The 22,175-nt window shown below is 45.1% G+C and overlaps 1 protein-coding gene across 1 annotated transcript; it reads right to left on the bottom strand.

The window, feature by feature from the left end:
• Positions 1-2,806: 2,806 nt before the first annotated feature.
• Positions 2,807-18,462, bottom strand: tlcd4b (TLC domain containing 4b). The gene is made up of 7 exons (XM_084036986.1): positions 18,134-18,462; positions 15,229-15,381; positions 12,964-13,053; positions 8,245-8,303; positions 7,597-7,691; positions 7,442-7,515; positions 2,807-7,357 (listed from the first exon to the last, which is right to left on the bottom strand). Exons 2-7 carry the CDS (start codon positions 15,372-15,374, stop codon positions 6,994-6,996), a joined length of 828 nt encoding a protein of 275 aa, XP_083893112.1. The 5' UTR covers positions 15,375-15,381; positions 18,134-18,462; the 3' UTR covers positions 2,807-6,993.
• Positions 18,463-22,175: the final 3,713 nt, after the last annotated feature.

Here is a 22,175-nt window from a genome sequence, read left to right on the forward strand (position 1 = left end):
TTTTACTTTTGCCATTTTGTAACATTTCTTAAAGTGAACCAAGATTACGGCAGATTATCATAAACAGCATCTGGGAATATAAAATACTGCAGAGAAAAGATGATGTGCATGAGTACAAAGTCATGCTCATTTATGCACAGTCACTACACACACACACACACACACGCTCACACGCTCACAAAAAACACACGCAGACATACAAACAAACATAAAGAGAGAGAGAGCGCGAGAGAGAGAGAGACACACACACACACACACACACACACACACACACACACACACACACACACACACACACACACACACACACACACACACACACACACACACACACACACCAGGCGAAGGGTCTTATAAACATTTCATAGAGGAGAAGAAGAAGAAGAAGAAGCAGACGCATGGAATTTGGACACTTTATTTGGGCATGATGGGAGAGGGGCGGGGCCTAAGTCGTCTGTGTGAGCGATGGAGATGTAATGTCTCGTGAAAGAGGAATCCCTCACACTAAAAATAAGAGGCCGCAGTCTGATATTTACTGTGTGGGGGGCTTTACTGTTTACGTTGGCCCCAAGTTCATCCGACACTCGTCTGTTTGGCTCCTCCTGGGCTGCAACAATGTGCTTTGCGTTTGCGATATTTTACTCTTAAATAGCTTCAGGGTGCGTTTTTCAGGAGCAACACATTCCAGTGTAATGGTTCGATGACCTACAACAGGAGAGCTACGTCAGCGTCGTGGCGCTACCGAGGCGATGGGGTTAAGGTCGAATGTGTCGTGGAGTTTGACACGCTGCAGACGGGCAGCTTCAAGGACTAAAACTGATGCAAAAGTGCAGAAAGGGAAGGAGGGGAGGAGATGGTGGGGGGGGGGGGGGATTAGTGCATTTCTACAGTAAGCCGTTTCCACCTCCACCCACCGACCCCTCTCCTCACTCCGCTCCGTCTGGCTATTTATGGTCCTCGAGCTCCTACGCAACTCCGGGGAGTTGTGGAGGCTGAGTTCATGGCTTCATAATTCCAACCTGTCGCCACAGTGAGGACAGCAAGCTCCCAGCCAACCTGGATTTGGTCATTCAAGTGAGCTCGCATTTTCATATTTCTATTATTACTATTTTTACACTTGAGATGGAATTTCAGGTGCTGTCGCCACTGAGGCCCAATCACAGCGAGGCGCATCGCTACAGGTGCAGCCGATAAAATAACAACAAACAGGAAGGGAGCAGGACAGTAGGCCCAGTAAAGACGACACTTCCACTGCTTTCACCTTTCATATATCATTGACTTACAGTACGTACGCTTATCTCAGCGTTAATCTTTTATTCTTTCACCTCTCACTCTTCATTCGACTTCATTGTTCAATCCTACTCCGAATGACGAAAACAAGGTTCAATGAAATCAAACTCCTCCAGCTCCGATATCTTACCTGCTGCTGTAACATTTAGACCACTTATCATTCACACTTCAGCTGCGTTCATGCTTTACTCCTCAACACTTTCATCTTTCACCCTTCAAACGACAACGCCGCTGCTTTTTGTGGGTTTAACTGACATTTCATCTCCCTTTGATATTCCACTTCAGCCGACATCGTTTTTCACTACATTTGCATTGACACCAATTTCTGAATGTAACACCTATGCTTTGACTGCCACTTCAGCTCCTTTCAGTTGTTGGAATTCATTCATTCATTTACTTCGCCTCACTTTTTTAAGTGACCTTTCTGTATTTGCATCTTCACCTGTTGAGCATTTCAAGTGTTTGTTTTCCTTCGAACCATCTGAAAAAGGCGCCAAACAGTTAGTGTCCACGCTTCCAGTTCACTCGTCTGACTGTCTCGGCCCCGACACACAGGCTGGGACGGGCTCGTGACATCTTTGGCCCAAGGAAGGTGGTAACAGTTAACCAAATGGTTTGAAAGTCATCACGATTAACTCTGCCCAGGGCTGTAAGCACCTTATAAAATGGCCTTCGCCTCTCTTACAGCCTCTCAAGAAGACTGGAATGTTGATTTTTTTTTGGTGGGTTTTTGTTTCCCCGAGTCTGGGAACGGTTTTATTCCTCTCGGAATAAGAATATCCCTCAAATCTATTTATTTATTTACGTAACTATAACTTGCTCAATGCTGCAGGTCACAGGAAACAGATATTTGTACAGACATTAATTAATAGAGTTAAAACGTCTTGCTCGGTTGTGAGAAGGTGAACACTGCGGAGAGGAAGTGGCTCTCACGCAAGAATAGAAACGTCCACGCAGGCGATGTTCAGCCTGCGGATGAGTGAAGCCGGGCTGCAGGTCTCCACCATGACTGTGTGCTGCAGTTTTCATTGAGCCTCCGTTATGTGACCATGTTTGGTAAAGCTCTCCAGGCACCGTCTCTGACCAAGCCCCTTGACCGATCGGTGCACACACAGTTACAATCACAGACCTACTGTGGATCAGACCTCCATCCAAATCTCTCACTTTCTCTCTAATCCTCTCATTTCACCCTTTCACCTCATTTTTAATGCCTCCGTCTGCGCTTCACCTTTTTTTTGTTGAATATCTCACATTATTTAAAAGAAAAAGTCAAAACATGGAGCAGCGGCGCCGGCTTTCAGTAGCTGGTGTTGGCTCGCCTGAGCAGAAGTGTCACACCAGCAGCACGGCGGCTGACGGATGACTGGACCGCTTCAGTGCGCTGCTGTCTGGAAGATTTACACCGCCGGCAGCCGGTTTCATTCCCATGCTGACATCATTGTTCACGAAACTAAGGAATGTGAGGAATTGGAGTAAAAGTAAAAAAAAAAGGGATAAATACGAAAGAGTCGAGCAATCATTTCCTCTTGCCTTCAACTTTTATTGAAGAGCATCACTTTCAAGTAAGTCTCAGCTTTCAGCACTACAACAACACGATCATTAGTAGTGGTCACCATGGTAACGCTCGGATGAGACCCCGAGGCCCGCGGCGTAGTCGGCTGTTTTCACATTAAAATCTCCAGGAAACAAAAAGACGGATCACAATGAGAAATTGCATTAAAAGACAAAAATAAAAACAGACAAACGAAAATAGAGGGTGGGGGGGGGGGGGGAGGGGGATTCAAAAGAAAAACAAACCCATCAATTCAGTCTGTCTGCCATTTTTCCAGTCATTCTTAATCATTACATAAAACAAAATCCTCTGCGACACTGAAATTCAATCAATCTTCTATAATCAAACACCTCGGATCAAACTCGTCTTCAAATATTTAAAAAAAAAAAGGACAGAAAAAGTGAGAGAGAAAAAAAAAGTAGCCTAAGTACCATGTGCAACCTTGAGAAGACCGACAGAGTGTGTTTGTTTGTGTGTATAACTACACACACAATGTTGAAGTACCAGATTTTGACGCAGCTCTGTTATAATGTACCATCCTGTCATCCAAATTAACCAGTAAATCTGACCAAAACAGAGGTTTAATTAGAACGGTGTGCATCTGATTTCAATACTTGATCAAAGATATATACAGGTGTGTATATACCTTTATAATATATATATATATATACAGTATATCCATTATATAATGCATGTTGGCCTCCCCAAAGAAACAAAGGCAATGTGGTTGTCCTGATACAACACAGATCACAGCCTTGCAATAGCAGCCTCATCAAATTCATCCATCGTTGATTCATCCCGTCGCGTTTCCCAACATGCCCAGGGCGCCAGATACGGCACGAGTATCACATCGTGACATATGTTCTATAGAAAACCCTGACGAATACAAAACCAGACACCGTCCACCTTGTGTATGTAGTTTTTTTTCCGCTTTGTGCAGGAGGACCGCATCAGCGTCGCGGCTCAGCCAGAAATCTCCCACAGCGCAGTCAAGGTCATCGCGTGGTTACGCCACGGAGACCGTATTACAGTTTTAACCTACAACTATTCACAGCTTTGAGTTTAGGAGGCCAGAGACATGTCACAGGTGTTAGCCTTCCCGTCAACTACCTGCATATCTTAAAAGTCAAAAATATATCGTTTCCCCTCTGATCACCGGGGACACCGAGTCCCGTCTTAATGCCGCTAAAGAAGCCATCCAACATTCATGGAGACACACCCCTGTATTCAGGGACGACAAATCAACGCTAACCCCCCCCCAGAGAGGGATCAGCTATGGATTATACTACTTGGCCGGATTAATCATTGTGCAGGCAGATTATAAAAAAATATATACAAAGAGCATACATGTGGAATACAGAGGAGCTAATCGCTGGGTATTACATTGGAAAGTCATGCAAATGCAAACCTGCTTCACATCCACCATTTGTGTAAAAAGGCACAAGATACTGTAGCCCCCTCCTCTGTGGTGACAAGACAGACGCAGATCGCCGAGTCACGGCTCCACAGGGAGTGTGCTTTGTGGTTCCACAGTGAAAAATCTCAGACTCTTTTTTTTTTATCCGACGAGATACGACTTGAAAAGTGAAGCTCCACCGATTTTCTTGGGAAGTTCTGCGACATACGGAGGAATGAAAGAGCTTTGAGGCTACATTAGCCGCTACTAGCGCGCCCAAACGTCTGACCGAACTGACAACGGTTGTGTTGCATTATGGGTAAAGTAGGCACCAGGTTTAAACGAGAAAAAAAGAATGTGTGGAATAAAAAAATTAAAAAAGACAAAGTGTGTGTATCAAGCCACCTGTTTTTAAGTGAATTCATAATTTGCACATAAAAAGGTAAAACAAAAAACCCCGCAAAATATTGTAAACTTGATCTATAGTTAAAAAAGTGTGAACGATTATTGTGAAAAATTAAAAACCCACCGATGCTCCCACGCCACTGAACAAAATAATAACCAACCTCGAGTTAATACGACATTTCCACTGTCTGAGGTTTGACTGGCGCCCTTTTAAAATCACGCCATCCTGTTACACGCTCTTCTTCTGCAGATGATTTAATGGCATCCAGCTGGAAAGTGGCACCACCCGATTATCTCAATGTGGCAACTCCTAATTTATTGAAAATATAAAAGAGAGGTCCACACACTGAGCACAGGTTATTAGCAAAAGAAAAGCCGCGAGTCCCCCAACGTTCGAGGAGTGAAATGCTAAAATCGGTGGAGCGCTCTTTTACGCGAAAAAGGTGAACAGGCGTGCGGCCGGCTTCTCCTCATTTCTGTAAGTGTGACAAAAGCCCAATCTGAAACACCCACTTGTATCTCTGTCCGTCATGACATCAGCTATGAAGTCACCAGAGTCCAAGTCCGTGACGACCAAGTCACGCCCAACGGCACACGGACAACGTGGTGATGAATGGTGAGTTGGCCGGACAGTAAGCAGGAGGCGCCTGCATAGCTACTGTAAGTGTGTTTACTGTACAGACATGCGGGAGGAGAAAGGAAATACGCATGCACTCATACGCTCCGAGGCAAAAAACAGAAAACTGCTTTGGAAGACAAACCCCCCCACACTTTTAAAGCATTAGATTAATGCAATAATTAGACGGTAATCATCTATCTCGACTATTCGCTAAGGCATCACAGAAATATGTCAATCTTTTCATGCTCTGTAGTGATGATTTACATTTTATACAGAAAACAAAACAAAAAAAACATGCAGATTGCCACATTGCTCTTGACATCCAACTTAATTAAAAACTTTTGCATTCCTGCCGCTTTCTGCAAAAGAAAAAAGAAAAGAAAAAGAGAGCACCATGTCAGTGTTAGAAGGGCATCACATACAGTGTATAGTTTGCACTCTAATGCTATGATTGTGCAAACTTTTTCCCCCTTAAATGAGTCAGTCACTGAGAACAAAGAGGGAGAATATAAAAAGCCTCTGGGGGAGTTTCTCAAGCAAGATCGCTACGCGGCTTCGGGAGAAAAGTGCTGCCGCTCTGTTTCACTGCGTTGGCTGGGGGAGATGCTTCGGGGGGGGAGGGGGGGGAGAAGTCCCTCTGCGATGTCACAGCAGATAACATTTCAAAGGCTAAAATCACTCTGAACAGTGGAAAGAAAAGTGTTGATTAACGTGTGACGACGGGTTTGACGAAGTCTTTGTAAAGGCGGGGGGGCGAGGTAGAACAAAACCAGTGAGTCCCACCCGTGTGAGGCAGAGGGTTGATGTCATATAGATGAATCCGGACACGTTGCTGTGACTGCGAGGACTTCAGGGTGTGTAAAATAAACTACACAGCGGTGAATACTGAAAAGGCAAAATCGTCCTGGGAGAAGCTAAGGATGTTGGGAAGTGCGTCCGTCTCTCTCTCTCCTGCGTGCATAATCTTTGTTTCTTTTCTGAATCTATAATCCAAATTGTCGGGAGGTTGGAGGGACATGGCTGGTGATATAGGCAGGCGCCACTTGTTACAAGGAGGCCACAGCAGGTGATACTGTAGAAGAGGCATTATGGTGTTCTTCTGTCTCTTCCTGTGAGGTCTGATGAGTTTAAGACGAGAGCCCTGTAGATTCACAAACACTGTATCGATCTGAGGCGAGCGCACGCCGCCCTGCGGGCCGCGTCTCCTCGAGTGCGGACGGAGGATGACCAACAGGCGAGGCCTCCGGTCGTTCAGGAGCGCTAGCGAGCGGGAGGGGGTCGTCTTCTGAAGCGTCGGTTCGGCTTTGTGACTCCTCCGCGATTATTGCTTCCCTGCCTTTCGCAGGCACTTCAGAGGATTGGGCTTTGGCTGAAGTTGAGCATGAGGGGAGAGGAGTGGCGGCAGGGTCTAAAGGGGCGAGTGAAAGACGGCGTTAAAAGTGTGCTTGTGAGCTCCACCTCGTCGTCTGCGACCGGAAGCCGTCACCCACCAGGCCGACGCTGAGGCTGGAGCTCAAGTCAGTCAAAGAGCGGTCTCTTCGCCTCGTGTCGGGACCTGAGGGCTGTTCGCCCGGTCCACTGGCCAACGACAAGGAGATCAAGGGCTGAGTTTGGGGACTGGAGGGTGGGGGTGGGGTGCTGAGGCTTTAGCAACAGAGAGAGGCTGCGAGCTACCTGGGTGTCTGGCCTCGCTCCCCGCTCTTGTCTACATATCCATCGCTCTACATCTCTTTAGTCCGTGTGGTTGTTGACGTGCTTCCCGTCCGAGGACACCTCCTTCTCCGACACCTCCTTCTCCGATCCCTCCTTCGACTTCCGGCCACTTCTCCCGGTCAGGACCTTGTAGCAGCCGCGGGAGATCTTATACATCCAGATAGTGTTCAAGATATCCAGGGCGATGCAGGAGCTGATCCAGGCAACCTGGGCGCCCAAGCCCAGCCGGTCAAAGTCTTGAGTGCCAAAGGTGGCGAATACACTGGTCCAGTAGGACGGCATGACGGCGGTGCGCACCAGGAAGAACACCACGGCCATCGCCACGCCGTTTAGCACCACCAGCCGGTGTGAGCGGGGGTACTTTAATGCCTCGTAGAACCACCTGGAGGGAGAAGAGGATTAGAAGTTAGTCATATGATAAAAAAAAAGGTGACTTGGGATATGCTGACCAATATTATTCACTCACCTTTGGTTCACAAACGGTGTGGACAGCTCTGAAATGAGGCGGAAGTTGGCAAAGTAGGGAAGCACGCCTCGTGTCTGCATGGAACAAAACACACACAGCGGATGAATGACCCGCTGTCTCTCATGTTACTTCAGTTCACACAGAATGAGACTCACCAGGACGTATCCATAGGCGTAGAGCGCCGCCAAGTGGTGACAGACAAAAAAGCCGTCTCCCATGGTGCTCCAGTTGCACGCCAGCAGCACGAGGTCTAGAGGACAGGGTGACACGCTGGTCAGGAAGCTGGCAAACAGATTATGTACACAACCCAAGATCACACATGTTCATATGTAGAAGACAACGTGGAACAAGTTATATGAAATGTACAGGACAGACAAAATACTCCAGAAACAGGAGTTTCCTTGTAGTATCCTTGACATGTTTAGTCCCCCTTTTTATATATAAATCATTGCACGTGAAAATATCAAAAGTGCTGGACAATGCATTCATTCTAAAATGACCAGCATCTTCAATGTCAAATGAAATTAAACTAACCTTCAGTTTCTAAAACAGTCAAGTACACCAAGGAGACTAAATCACTCGTTCCCTTAGACGTATGAAATAAGGATTCATGTATCTGTATATTCACATTCATCTCCAGGTGTCTTTGACATTTGGGTTTTCTAACTACAACTACTGTGTTTACATCACATCCACTGACTGACTGCCCGGTGGACCGTGTAAATGATGAAGTGTAAATGATAAAGTGTAAATGATGAAGTGTAAATGATCGGCCAACAGAAGTACGAACCAGAATAACTCACCATAAAGGAGGTAACCACAGGTTATGGCTACATTCAGTTTGACGAGACTGGGGTCGCCCCTGTGGAACAGCAAAGAACACATTAAACACATGTATTTAAAAATGTACACGCTGAACAAGCCGGGAAGCTGCTACTTCTTATACCAGAAAAAAAAACTCATTGATCTTCTTTACGTAACTTGATTGGCAGACTGAGCATGAATGAGGCAGGAAGCTCATTCGGGGGCTGAGTTGTGTTGATGAGCTTTCTGTGATACTCGATTAGGTCTTGATTAAAAAGAAAGGCTGTTTAAAAGGAGTCAAGCTGAAAATATCTGCGTTACTGACAACTCTTTTATACGTTTGTTTTCTGAACAAGCGCTCATCAGCAGTGACGTGCACTGGTGACCGTTAGACGTCCGTGCACATAACAATGAAGGTCTCTGCTTGGACAGACATCCGACCCCGGCATCGTATAGCGAATGCAACGGCTGACCGCTTGTGTAACAGAACCCCACGTGCACACACACTCGAAAGATCACGTGCATGTCCACACACACACCTGCGCTGGAAAAAAAACGGCTCACCTTGCCAACGAGATGACCCGAGCACACAGCTGTCAAATTGCATCCTGCAGATTTCACCCAATATCGTACTTTGAGTACATTTGAGTTGAATGTATGAAAATATGCTTAAAGGAGTCATCACCTGGTTTTATACGTATCCAGCCCCCCTTGGATCGCTTTGTATCAATTCGTAAAACTTATTAGAAAAAAAAAAAAAAAATTTAATCAAACATTGAGCTTGTTCTGACCCTTTTTCGTACCGCGATTTTATCACGCGAGATTACGCGCGAGGTTTTGACTGGTCCGGATGTGCATTGTATAATATGTAATGAGGCGCGCGTTGATTCGCCGCAGGAAGGACAGAGCCGGGGGGGCTTGCCTGCATGCAGACTCCAAAACATAATGGCGGCGCTTCGGCGATTTCAGGTAGCGGACGGGGCGGGGTTGGGTGGTGAAAGAGGGGTGGGCTTATGCAAGTAGCCGCCACAGTGACGTCACCGAAGGCGCAGAATCAAAATCTCGTGCTTTAGGAATGCACACCCTTGTGTGCTATTCCTGTTCGGAAAAAGAGCAGAAGCGAAAAAACGGCGCCACTTTCAAACTCCAGCCTTTCAGGCAAGTTTCAACTGAGGTCAAACACAGATATGCATGTTTTAACAAGAGAAATTGCGATTTCCAGGTGATGACTCCTTTAAGAATACATACATCATGTGTGAAGCAAACCCTGTCTTTCTCTCAGAGAAATGCATCTAATCTAATATCTGTTTGACAAGAGCACGCCCCTCCTGTTAACTGATCGGTTGTATCACTTTACGGCTGCACTTGAAATACAGCAAGCATAGATTATGAGATTGGATAACAGCCCGACTATCTGATAAGTGTGACGGTCAGAGAGTCTGCAGACTGCAATCAAGAGTCCAAAGACTGAGATAATCACATCAGAGTGATCCGTCTTCGGTTAATTAAACGTACAGTAAACCCGCTCTCTATGTATGCTTAACCCACTGGAATTTGGCCTGAGAGAGAGAGAGAGAGAGAGAGAGAGAGAGAGAGAGAGAGAGAGAGAGAGAGAGAGAGAGAGAGAGAGAGATCTTCAGACAGGAAGTGCTAAATTCACAGTGCTGACTCAATGGGCCTCATGCAAGAGTCACTCATCTGAATCCAAGAGTCTATCCATCCACGAGATCACTTTGCATCTTATTCCCTTATATTTACACACACGTTTTATACATAAAATTCACCCGTTTTATATGAGCACTTACGCCTCTATCTGCTTATGTATGGGCTGATTGAAGTGCTCTCATTTTTTGAATGTCATTATTATTATTTTTTAAATGTTTTATTTTGTAGATATTTTAATCTGGAAGGCACTTAAACTTGAAATGTGGTATCTAACTAAAATATTATAATAATGATAATAATATTCTATAAACTGGTGATTTTCTTCTTAAAAAGCGATAGTTTGTGGGATCATATAGAGGTACGACAGATGGTGGTCAGCACGCCTTGAGTTCAGAGAACCAGACTGAAGCACCAGCACAGGAGCAAACCAACGTACTGCTGTAGACGGGGGGCAGTTTATGCATACGCTATATTTAGAATATTTTTACTGCTTCGCCATCAGACAGCCCTTTGAAGCCGGTATCTGTGCTCTCTTCAAAGCCACACACACTTTGAGAAAAAACGTTCTACCTCACAGAACGCAGGAGCTGCTGGTCTACGGCTGTCGGTGGGGCAGTTTGTGTCATTGTTTTAAAAAGGGTTAGTTCAGATTCAACACAGTCGCACAATAACACAAATAAACGACCTGATCGAGACGGCGGGAGAGCATCGAGGTAAAATGTTTTTGTCAAAAGGGTTTTGCTGCTTTGAAGAGAGCGCAGATACCCGGCTTCGGTTTCCAGTCGGAACGGACTCTCTGATGGCAATGCAAAGCAGGAAATATTATAAATATAGCATACACTTAAACAGATATAGATTTTTTTAGTACATTTGGTTGCTGCTCCCATCCACAGCAATGCATTGCTTTGCTCCCGTGCCAGTATTTTGATTTCTCTTCTCTTCTGAATTATAATGCCTTTATCTGAATGACTAAGGCAAAATAAAACTATTCAGTCAGCCATAGCTTTATGCAGGTTGTTTGGTGGAAGATGGCTCCTCTTTCACTTATCTGCCTGTCACATTCCCTCCCTGCCTCCCATCTAACTGTCCTTTAAGGGTCATTTACACGGGCTGATTTTGGTGTCGACGTGGAAGGTTAGAAAACATCGAAAAACTTGGGTCAGATAAGGTTGAGCTTAGCTTCAACACAATCCTGAAATTTGAACCCTTGTTCTCCTCCGACGTGTGTTGAGGTCAGATAAGCCAATCAAGCCATGTAACAGAGGCGGAGCCGCTTGCAAACTGAATGGATTATGCTAACGGTCGAAGCCGGCGCCGCCCGCCAGAGCCTCTGACGAAGCCTGAGCTGCAGCTGGAAACAATGCGGGTTTCTAGCGGTCTGGCTCGGGCCACTTGAGCACCGTCGAGAGCGGCGCTGAGAGAACAATGCTGCTGTGTGACAGGTCTTAATGATGCTGTAATACCAATCAGATTGACTGGAGAATTATCGCTTGCACCACTCTGCTTGCAGCAAGATGGGCTTTATGGTATTAGGAGACTGCCGGGGGGGGATCGGCCTGGGTGCTGGTGGGGAAAAGTTGAGAAATTCAACAATAGAAGGGGCTCACTGAAAACTTAAGTTGGAACACCAGTGTTACAATAACACAGAAACTATTTCCAGGAATGAATCAGCTTTTCTTGTGGGAGCTGAGGGACATGATGTGACAGACACACAGCGCAGTAAAACCCGTCTCCAGAAATACAGAGACAGGGAGGCTTGTGGAGGAGAGCCAGGACACGAAGCACCTGAACACGCTGCAGATCAAGATTGGTAGGAGGAGGGAGAGCTCCCCCATCTTTCATGTCCCATCCCCTCTCGCACCCCCCCGACCGCCCCCCACTTTCTCTTTTCTCCCCCTTTTTGCTCCATCAGCGATGCTGGCCATGGCCAACATGGAGACAATAACAGCGAGGGAGGTGTGCTGCATTGATTAGACAGCCTGAGATGTGGGGTGCAACGGACAGCTAGAGGCAGGAGGAGGCTCAGAGAGGGCTGGTGGTGTGTGTGTGTGTGTGTGTGTGTGTGTGTGTGTGTGTGTGTGTGTGTGTGTGTGTGTGTGTGTGTGTGAGGGGGGGTCCACATGAAGAGAGAGGGGGGAGGGAGGGAGGGAGGAGGGAGGGAGAGAGGGCTAGAGCACTAGGTTGCGGTTGTTTGCTATGAAAAGGAGCCTTGTTGGAGGGATTTTAGTCTGTCTGCTCGAGAGCCAGAGCGGAAGCGAAACAGAGGGAAAAGGAAAAGACAGGAAAGAAGAGGTCGAGGAAGAAGAGTGAGTTGCAAGATTATAATGGAGAAGTGAGAGCCAGAGAGCTGAGGAGAAATGCTTTTTTAAAAAAGAACTAACTGAGGTGTTGGAAGAGAGAAAACGGAGATAAATGACTACTTCTCCTTTTCTGAACTCATTGATGCAAATAACACAGTCAGCACTAGCAGAGAGCGTGGAAGAAAGAGACAGAGAGAAGACAGTAAAGACAATAATCAAAGGCTAAATCCACTGAATCTACAAGCCTCCGGAGACTCCACTGACACATTAGATCCATCCTCTCCCCTTCCCTCTTTCATTCTGACGAAGGAAACGGCATCGCCATTTCTCCAAAAGGTATTAACTACCAACCCTGACGATCCTTCACTACCTCCCACCTTCATCTGTTTCCTCCCTTCCCTCGTGAGACAGTCATGGATGCTGAAAAGGCAGATGTGAGAAGGCAGGCTTTTCCTAAAAGTGCCGAAAGCATTTTTTCCTTCCCTGTCTGCCAAAATGACGAGGCATAATGTGTTCTTTTCCCAATGCGTATGCAGCATATCTGCTTTTGTGTTTAAGGGGTTGTATTTATTTGCATGTCACGTATTCTCCTCCCTTATAATGTACTTTATTGTTGGATATTTAATTTATGAATGGAACGTTCCAGGGGCTTGACAGTAAGCGTTGCCAGGTTGTTTTGCAAAAATTGGCGACCGCTTTTTCAAATACTGATTAAAAAAAGTTAGTGTTGAGCTGTGTTTTGGTTCCTCTTACCAGACAGGATTGGCGTTTACGACGTCATCGAACCACAGGATGTAGAGACAGAACAGGCCCACGACAAGCGCATGAACGGTTGACACCAACCTGGGGATGCAAACAAGATCACTGTAGTAACCATGACCACAGACTAGTAGGAGTTCAGTCAGGACTTTTAGATAATAGATAATCATCCAAATATGTGATGTCTCTGCCGTCCTGTTAAATGTGCTTTTATACATATATAATTAATTACATCTATGTCATCCCCCCGTGCCCATGTGACTGTGACTTCTTTATCATGCCTGATAGGGTATCACCCCCCCAACCTTTGGAGCGGTTATCAGGGACACTGAAGTGATACTTCAGAGCTCCAGTGGCCATTATCTCTCAGTCACCATGCCACCTCTAGAATACAGCAGTCCCTGTCCACGGGCCGTAGCTGCTGGCCTGAACCCTGACCAAGGCCGGCTCCACAGACCGGCTACTGTACGAGTCCAATATTACCGCTGAATCACAGCGAAGTGTCTAAAAATGGAACGGCCATGGAGGAACTTGGCTAAAGGAAGTGTCAAAATAGCCGCAGGCGCTCTCTGGCTCTTGCATTTGCATTTAGAAGCTTAACTTATATTTGTTTGTTGTTTTCTTTTTTAAAAGGCACAATTAAAAAAAGAGAAAAGACACAACAAACAAAATATAAGTCTTATAGGTCATGCAGCGGTGCTCCGTAAGGCTGTGCTTTCTTTTGACATGCTTTCTCTCTCCTCTCCTTGCACTTAAGTCGTGGTTACATAAACAACACACTGACATACAGAGAGCTGGCTGTTATGCAACAGTAGGCCACTCTGAAGGGGACCATCAGTGTCTGGCCTTTGACTTGTTGTGGACTATTTACTGGTGAATACACCCTGTACTTTCAGATGAGGACAGAAAGGCTAATGTAAACTATAGTTGTATGAACGAATGCTTATCCGAGAGTGCCGGTGGAGACGGACTAAAAGGAGGAGACGGGGGGAAAAAAACAGCCAATAACTCAGAGTGAGTGAAAGATCTTACGCAACTACAAGTGACTGCCCTCTGAACTTCACCCCGGAGGTATCAGCTTGAAACGTAAAAGCACTCTGTTCACATCGCAGCTGTGGTTGGGTGGATGAGTTGGCCAGAGGCACATCAGGGTCCACCTCAACAGAGCTGCTCAACATCGGGTCAGATTTGTCGGGAGGTCACGACTCTGCGGGGTTATGCAACAATGCTGCTCCAGGGAGGAGCGTCTCGGCGGGTCCACGGGACGATCTCTGACACCGCATCAACTATCTGAACTTTTTTATACATTGTCAAAGAAACTGATAAGAATTAGGTGAAACCACAAAATACTAGTGAGTGTATTTTTACTACTGTGTGTCCCAGAGTCAACAACACCTGGATGCCAAAAGGCCAAGAGTGCATGCAGCAGCACAGCTCCTCGCATTCAACATTGTGGTCACATTTTCTGACCGTGAAAAATCGAGTGAGTTTCCTCTGACATCTGTTAAAAACATAATCACTACACAGAAAAGATAACACAATCTGTATTTTGGGAGTGGGACAGTGTTTCAGTAGAATAGAATTACATTTACGTTTATTAAAATGTTGTAAATACTTAAAAAAACGCAGCTCGTGAGAGTAACGCTTAAAATAAATGTATTTGCTTGCTTTCCGAGAGTTATATGTGATGATGAATGCTGCGCTCACGTACAGCTCATAGCCAGTTAGCTTAGATTAGCCAACAGATTAGAGGGGGAACCAGCTAGCCTGGCTGTGTCAGAAAGTAGGATGTTGTTTTTATATGCCGGCTTCACACTAGACGCAGACGCTCATCTCACAGCAGCAGTCTGGCTGTTCACACCGGCAGCGTAATTCTCTGCACAACAACAACAAGTGATTCTGCTCCTCGTCTGTTCTGTAAAGAGCTTGCTCTCTGTTAAGACACAGCTGAATACAAGGAATACATACCCAATAAAAAACCCCACACAATCACAACCTGCAGTGCCACTAGGCACTAATTTCTAATTAATAATGTGGGTGGATTTTAAAATTTGATTATGTGGAAGGGGAATCTGGGGAAATTAAAAACTGGCAGAACAGCAGGAGGAGAGGGGAGGAAGGCTAAAAGCATGGGATACTTCACATCATATACATCATTTATATTGGTTGTAGTAGACTCTCAGTGCGTTTGGCAAATTTAACAAAACCAAATGAAATAAAAAGAATACAAGAAGCTTTGAGCGTTTACAGGTTACACACCTGGAGTTCCACTCTGTGAGCTTGGTGGTGGGCAGCCGTCCATAACCTGGTGTGAGGACGGAGGAGAGCCGCGGGCTGACCACGGAGAAGAGAAGCTGGAAACTCACGAAGCTGCCAGCTACCACGGTCAACTCTCTCGTCTCCATCACTCACCTAAACACAAGGAGGAGGAGGAGGAGGAGGGAAGGGAGGGGCGGGGGGGCAGGAGACAGGGAGGGTGATACACATGGACAGGTTCAATCGATGACTGTCAGTCATCCTGGGCAGCGCCAGAAGAGAAACTGAGGCGGCACCCTGTGTGGTTCATCCAGTCCACAAAGAAAAGAAGAAAGGGGAAGAGACAGAAAGGAGGGGGGAATAAGCCGTAGACATGGGCTGTCTAATGCAAGTGACATGAGAGCTTTAGACAAGCAGGGCAGTTCATGGGAGGGGAAGAGAGAATGGAAGGCACTAAAGTTAAGGGCAACATTGGGGAAATACAGAGTGGCAGAAACACACACACAAAGAAAATCGGGTGTTGTGAATACAGTACAGCATTGAGATTTGAAATAAAAGGTCTCCATTTATATGCACATTTTGCAAGGGGATTACAGCGAGTTGTTTAGGCATACCAAAAATCCCAGAGAAGAAAACAAAGGCCGAGCGAGGAAAGAAAAGCGGATTGTCAAGATGTAGCCACAGATTCAACTCACGAGACAGAAGCAATGAAAGACTGTATTCTGCTTCAACAATGCCCTTTATTTACCCCCGTATCCATGTTGAAATCATCCGTACACTAGGTATTTGGATTGCATTTAGTTTATTTCCTTATTGCCGACACTGATCTACAGATTTAAGTATCGTCAGTGTTTAAGCATCAAACCAGAAACCAATACAAAACAAACAGGCCCCCGGATGTATACATGCAAGCAGCTGCACAGAGTGCACACTAACTGAAGAGATCTGTTTACTCTCTCTCTCTCAGGTCAACAAACTGGACGCTTGTCTTTTCAAATCACAGGCAATGAGTGTAAATGGCCTGAAATAGCACCGTGTACAAACTGGTCTTTATCAGTGTCGGTTAGAAATGAGGGAAAATTAATGCTTGAATCCACAAAAGTTGTTTTTCTATTTGTCATGGATTGTCATCACCACTCTGACTAATCATGTTGGTTTTTCCTAGAGCTGCAAGACGATTCAGACCGTCCACCGGATGTCTCGCGTGAGGCTCGAGCATCAACAACTCGCTTGCATCATTCACAAAATAGACAAAATAAGTAGCCTTCAACTTGGATTCAAGACTAGAAAACTTGTGAGCGCTCCTCCTCATTTTCATTTTGAAAATAAAGAAGAAATAATAAAATTGGCCACATACCTGCAACACCTGCTAGAATAAACTTTATTTTATTTTTTTAAAGGTAATGTTCACAGGGCACAGCGGATACATCCTCGTCGTGACCTCTTGTGCTTCTGGTATTACAACATACCGTGGTCTGGACTCTGGCCAGAGACATGCACTGAAAGACTGTTTCCATAGAAATTATGCAAGCCATTTAAAACCACTTACTCCAGGAAAGCTGGTGATTAGGAATGTGCAAGGCAAAGATTACACACACAAAAAAAAGAACTAAGATTATGTTGCCATACATTTTGTGAAGGCAATGCAAGACATTTTGCCTCTGGGGGCTGGCACATTTCAGGCATGCAGCCTACATAAAGTTCTATTTTTACCAAAAGATGTCCTGTGTCATGCATGCATGCATACTGTTCCGTTAGACACGAGGAAACAAAAGAACAAGCTGTTGAAGAAAGCAAAGCACCGCCCGAGATAAAGTGCCACAAGCGAAACCCCATCAATTTAAAATACTACCGTGAAGATTACAGCTTCCCACAGAGCCACCAGAGGCAATCTTCAGAACAATTTATCACTTGAGGTTTAAAACTAAAAACGTGTCTGACAAACTCAAATACAGGTTTCCCCACAAAACAAAGCAGCAAATTCTCTAGAAAGTGGCTCGTTCAACAGGGAAGGCAGGCGATCCTTCTAAGAGGAGGCACGCTGCCCTGAGAGCATCTCATTGTCCCCAGCAGCAGCTATGCACATTCCTGGGCCACGTTGATCATGTGCAGCATGTGCCTGAATAATTCATTGGCATTCTTCACCTGGCAGGACCGGTGCGCGCTGCCCCATGGGAAGAGGCTCCTCACTGCGGCTGACAGGCCCCGGACAGGAGAGCTGCTCTCGCCGTCCACGTCTGACCTTGTTCCCCCCGGACCGTCGTGCTGCTGTCAGCTAAACCGTGACCCTCCTTGACATATCGACCAAACATAAATAATAGCGGTTCATTTCCCCTCGCTGTTCCTTCGGAAACCCAAACCAGCCCTCCCCTCCCCGTCTACCGCAGTGCTACACCACACCAGCGGCTTCGCCTCGCGTCGCCGTAGCCCAGCCTCATCTCACCCATCTCTGCAGCCAGCTCGGGTCACCGTGACATGCTGATAAATAACAGTTTTAATCTGACGGAAAGATGCCCCCTCTCTCCCCGAGGGTGCTGCACCCCGCACTACTGCGACTGTGCAGTTCAAGGCGAACCGTAATTGTGCACCTCTCCTCTCCGTAAGGTGACAGTTACGGTGTGGACGTCGGGCCACGTTAGCAAACACCGCTATAACACACACTATTACAATACACACTGTTACAATACACACTATTACAATACGAGCAGGTGTTGAACGAGTTGTAACAAGAAACCGAAGAAGACGCAGCGTTTCACAGGCGAAGTTGTTTGGCTACAACCGGGAAGCTAGGCGGCTGCTGCCACATACCAGCCCGACGTCTGTGCGGCTAACCACGTCTCAGTGTGTCGGTAAACAGCGCAGGAGCTCGGTTTTTGGGAGGGGAAGGCGGTAGGGAGAGCTCTGGTACCTGCTGTCCGTCGCATAGGTCTGTGTAGGCGGATGAGCTCCCGTTTAGCCGCCGTCGTCTCCACTTTCTCTGAACAACTTGACGTTAGCTAGCAAGTCGGCTAAAGTGAGCGAGCCCCCGCTGGCTGTGGCTGCGCGACGCCTGGAAAGAAAGGGAGAGGAAAGGGGGAGAGAAAAAAGAAACCACGTCTCCTCTGCTCCGCCGCGTCACAGCCTCCCGCTCGACCCGGCCAACATGGCTCTTCCTCGCAGCCGTGTGTCTCTCCTCGCCGCCGCGTGTTTGCGAGTTATGAGTCCCGACAGGAAAAAGTTTTTTTTTTTTACTCGTTTTATTTTGGCGTTCAGGGTAAAGAACCGAGCGATGACGTCGACACGTACCCACCCCTTGTGCACACGCCCCCATCCACCCTCCCCTCCTCGAGAAAGGGGCTACACCCACGAGGAACAAAGGCCACATGCAATATTAATGATGATAACATGCAGCAACATAGATAGTGGAGACTTAAAGGAGCATGATAACGCTTTTCATTCACTAGTTTAACATTATATCTAATAACTCGGGTGTTCCAGTAGTCTCCGTTTATATCCACAAGGTTTAAACTCCATAAACAGACTGGAAACTTCCTTGAGTTGCATGTCCTGCGCTGTCACTGTCATTATCGTCATGCAACCACACACAATGGTAATTATGTGGTCACAAATTGATGCACACTTAACGGTCTCTTGTGATTGGTCGCACAGTAATACAGGTCTCACGTGATCTTCATACATGGCCTCTCAATTGTTGTATTAACCTTGAAAGTTATTATGCAATCTTTTTTTAAAATCTTTTCATCCCTTTTCCTTTTTAAGCCCTTCATTACTTATTTATTATACGTATTCTGTTTTGCCTCTTGTAGTTGCAATTATCCTCTTTGCTGCTGTGGAATTAATAGTTAATCTCATCCTACCTATCTAATCCGATTTTACTTATCTTACCTATCTTATCCTATCTCACTCACCTCATCCTATCTTACTTTCCTTATCTTATCCTATCTTACTCATCTTATCTTACTTATCTTATCCTATCTTACTCATCTTATCTTACTTATCTTATCCTATCTTACTCATCTTATCTTACTTATCTTATCCTATCTTACTCATCTTATCTTACTTATCTTATCCTATCTCACTCACCTCATCCTATCTTACTCATCTTATCTTACTTATCTTATCCTATCTTACTCATCTTATCTTACCTATCTTATCCTATCTCACTCACCTCATCCTATCTTACTCATCTTATCTTACTTATCTTATCCTATCTTACTCATCTTATCTTACTTATCATATCTTATCTTATGTCTGATAATATCTAATAGGGAAGGTAAGCCATTATTAGCTTCTGACCTCTCCTCCTACAATGTTCAACCTTTTTTCTTTTTACCGACTTTTTATATACGTGTGCATGTGCAAATAAATAAAAAAATAAAATGAAGCAAATGAAAGGGCACATTTTTTGATAATCAATTCATTATTTAGACATTCTATTGCACACGTCCTCTGGTTTCAGCTTCTCTTCACAGATGATTTGCTGATTTTCTCTGTTTTATATCATCGCTAATGGAATATTTCTTGCTTTTGTGGTGTTAATTAGACAAAACAAGTAATTTCAAGCTGTCAACTTGGGTGCACATGATCATAGGGATTTATATCCTTGTGAGGAGATTATCTTGTATCTTGATTGTGTTGGATACATATCGCACGGACCACATGGAAACACCTTCAAAGGGGCACACCTGGAGGGAAAAGGGTGCATTCACGGTTAACCTCACATGATGAAGATAAAGGAATCAAAGATACTTAACACTGACAGAATACTGACGACGTTGACGCGCTGGTCAGTGCCGCCTGCTAATGAGTCCAAACTCATTCGTTCTGCAAGTTTCTGAGTCATTCTGCAAAGTGAGCCATTGAGTCAAGGTTGTCTGTCTGGTTCGACCACACATACTCGCACCGGGAAGGAGGAATTGTGTTCTTATGCTCGCACGCCGGCCTGCAGAGAAATAGAAGCCGTTTTTTTTGTTTGCAATGTGCGTGTTCGGTGGGTAGCCTTGGGCTTTCATTATGTGGCACCAAGAGCTCGTAGGCCTCCCTGTTCAAGGCGAAAATACACACAATGACTTATTTTGAAATAAGATACAAAAGGTATCAGTTTTATTGATGGAAGTGAATCACTTTGCTTGGGATCATTCTTATGAAAAGAGAGAACGAGTGAAAACTGCATCGTACCCTCTATTAAAGTATTGGGTGAGTCAGAAACAAGCGTGGTGATGGAGACGTTTTGAAAAACAGAGGTAGGTATGTAAGGAAAGGAACATCCTTTGAATTATATCTCGATTACAACCAGGAAGCACAATTAAAACAAATGTGATTTTAATACGGCTAACACAAATTTAGAGAAGATAATTTGATTTTAATGTGACGGAGAACGATATTTGCATTGGTCCTAAGAGTGTGTGGAGACAGGATGTATAATCCTCTCTCTAACAACAAAGAGGCCTCGTAGATTTACTAAACGCCGGCTGCTGATTAAAGCAGATCAGATGACAACCATCAGGGAGGCGTGGTGAAATAACAATAAAAATAATGCATTCACACATAGATCATGTGAGACGAGCACGCATGCAAGCAGTGGGTTCATGTGTTGTCACTTTATTTGCATTGGTTTGTAAAGTCTCTGGATTCTTCTCTGTTTATTTAGTGAACTGGCCCTTTAAAATGCATATTAAATGAATCGTTTGAGGCGAGGCAACCAAGCAATAACTTTGATGATAACAATGTTACATCAGAAGTAGAAGCAGGCAGAAACCAATTCTGAAGTGCCTTAAACTTGCATTCTCTCTACTGGCCACCAGGGGGCGACTCCTCTGGTTGGAAAAAGCAGTCTGATTGCAAGTCTTCAATCCAGCACGATGTTCACTTAGTAAATGATGGTCCATTTAGAGTCAAATAGACCATAAAGCATGTATGATTGAGGGCGGGGCTACCTTGTGAGTGACAGGTCGCTACCAATGTAGTAACACTTAGCTGTTAAGTTGACCTTGTGAAGCTATATAACCTGCAAACAAAACCAGAAGGTCTCTCTGCTAAACTCATACAAATCTCAGAAGAATTGTTAGAAAAAGCTTTTGTTACCTGATTGTTTTAATTAATTTAGTCAGACTCGCTAAATAAAACCTTCATTTACATTTTTAAGCATGAAGATTTCATGTCCCCAATGACTTACAGTAATTAACCGGTAATGAGAACAACAAGGACACTGTTTATTATATTAGGAGAGTAATTTAATACAGCAGGCTACTTAATCTCACTGCAGGCCAGAGGGCTGTTCTCGTCCAGGCGTGAGTTAGGACGAAGGGCAGGCAACAGCAGGCCAGTGTCGAAATCTGCAGGCCTGCTGAGTCTTTGGGTCGGTGCCATTCCTGTTGGTTCTGTTTAAACGAAGCATAAAGTCTGTGTGAAGTGGATTTTTTTCTTCCAACCTTGAGGGCATCTGCTGGAAGGAGAAAGGTGGTTGGCTTGTAGCCCAGGACATAAAGGTAATTGGTTTACAGCCGCCCTGCAGAGGAGGTCCATATGCTGAGCAGAGAGGTGCATATATACCAGTAACATATGTGTATGTGTGCATATATATATACTGTATATATATAAGAATCTGGAGCAGATGAATTATGGTTTGGATCTTTGATTCTGGTGAGCTTGTAAAACGCTTGTTTGAGCAGCAGGAGAGCACTCTGACCTGCAGAGTCTTGTGTATCCACATAACACACAAAACACTGGAGGAGGGCCAGTTAATAAACGATTAAAGGGTTCTGTATAAATGTATTCCATTACAGTTAGAGCACAAAACAAAGAAAACTTCAATATGTGAATCCTTCTAATATATTTTCTTTTTCTTTGTCTTTAATGTCTTCGGGTTGGAATCACAATAGGGGAACTGAACTCATGACCCAGCTGCTTCCGTATATCATTTTGCCGTATCTGCAGAAAGGTTCTTCATG

The sequence above is a fragment of the Eutrigla gurnardus genome, assembly GCF_963514095.1.
Source record: "Eutrigla gurnardus genome assembly, chromosome: 20".
NCBI classification, from domain to species: Eukaryota; Metazoa; Chordata; class Actinopteri; order Perciformes; family Triglidae; genus Eutrigla; species Eutrigla gurnardus.

What these genes read in the sequence shown, in the direction of transcription:
- tlcd4b (XM_084036986.1), bottom strand. Translation starts at nt 15,374, where the DNA reads ATGGAGACGAGAGAGTTGACCGTGGTAGCTGGCAGCTTCGTGAGTTTC. An exon ending in ACGCCTATGGATACGTCCTG is followed by an intron (nt 7,516 to 7,596) that starts GTGAGTCTCATT and finishes TGTTCCATGCAG; the next exon opens with ACACGAGGCGTGCTTCCCTA. An exon ending in ACACCGTTTGTGAACCAAAG is followed by an intron (nt 7,358 to 7,441) that starts GTGAGTGAATAA and finishes TTCTCCCTCCAG; the next exon opens with GTGGTTCTACGAGGCATTAA.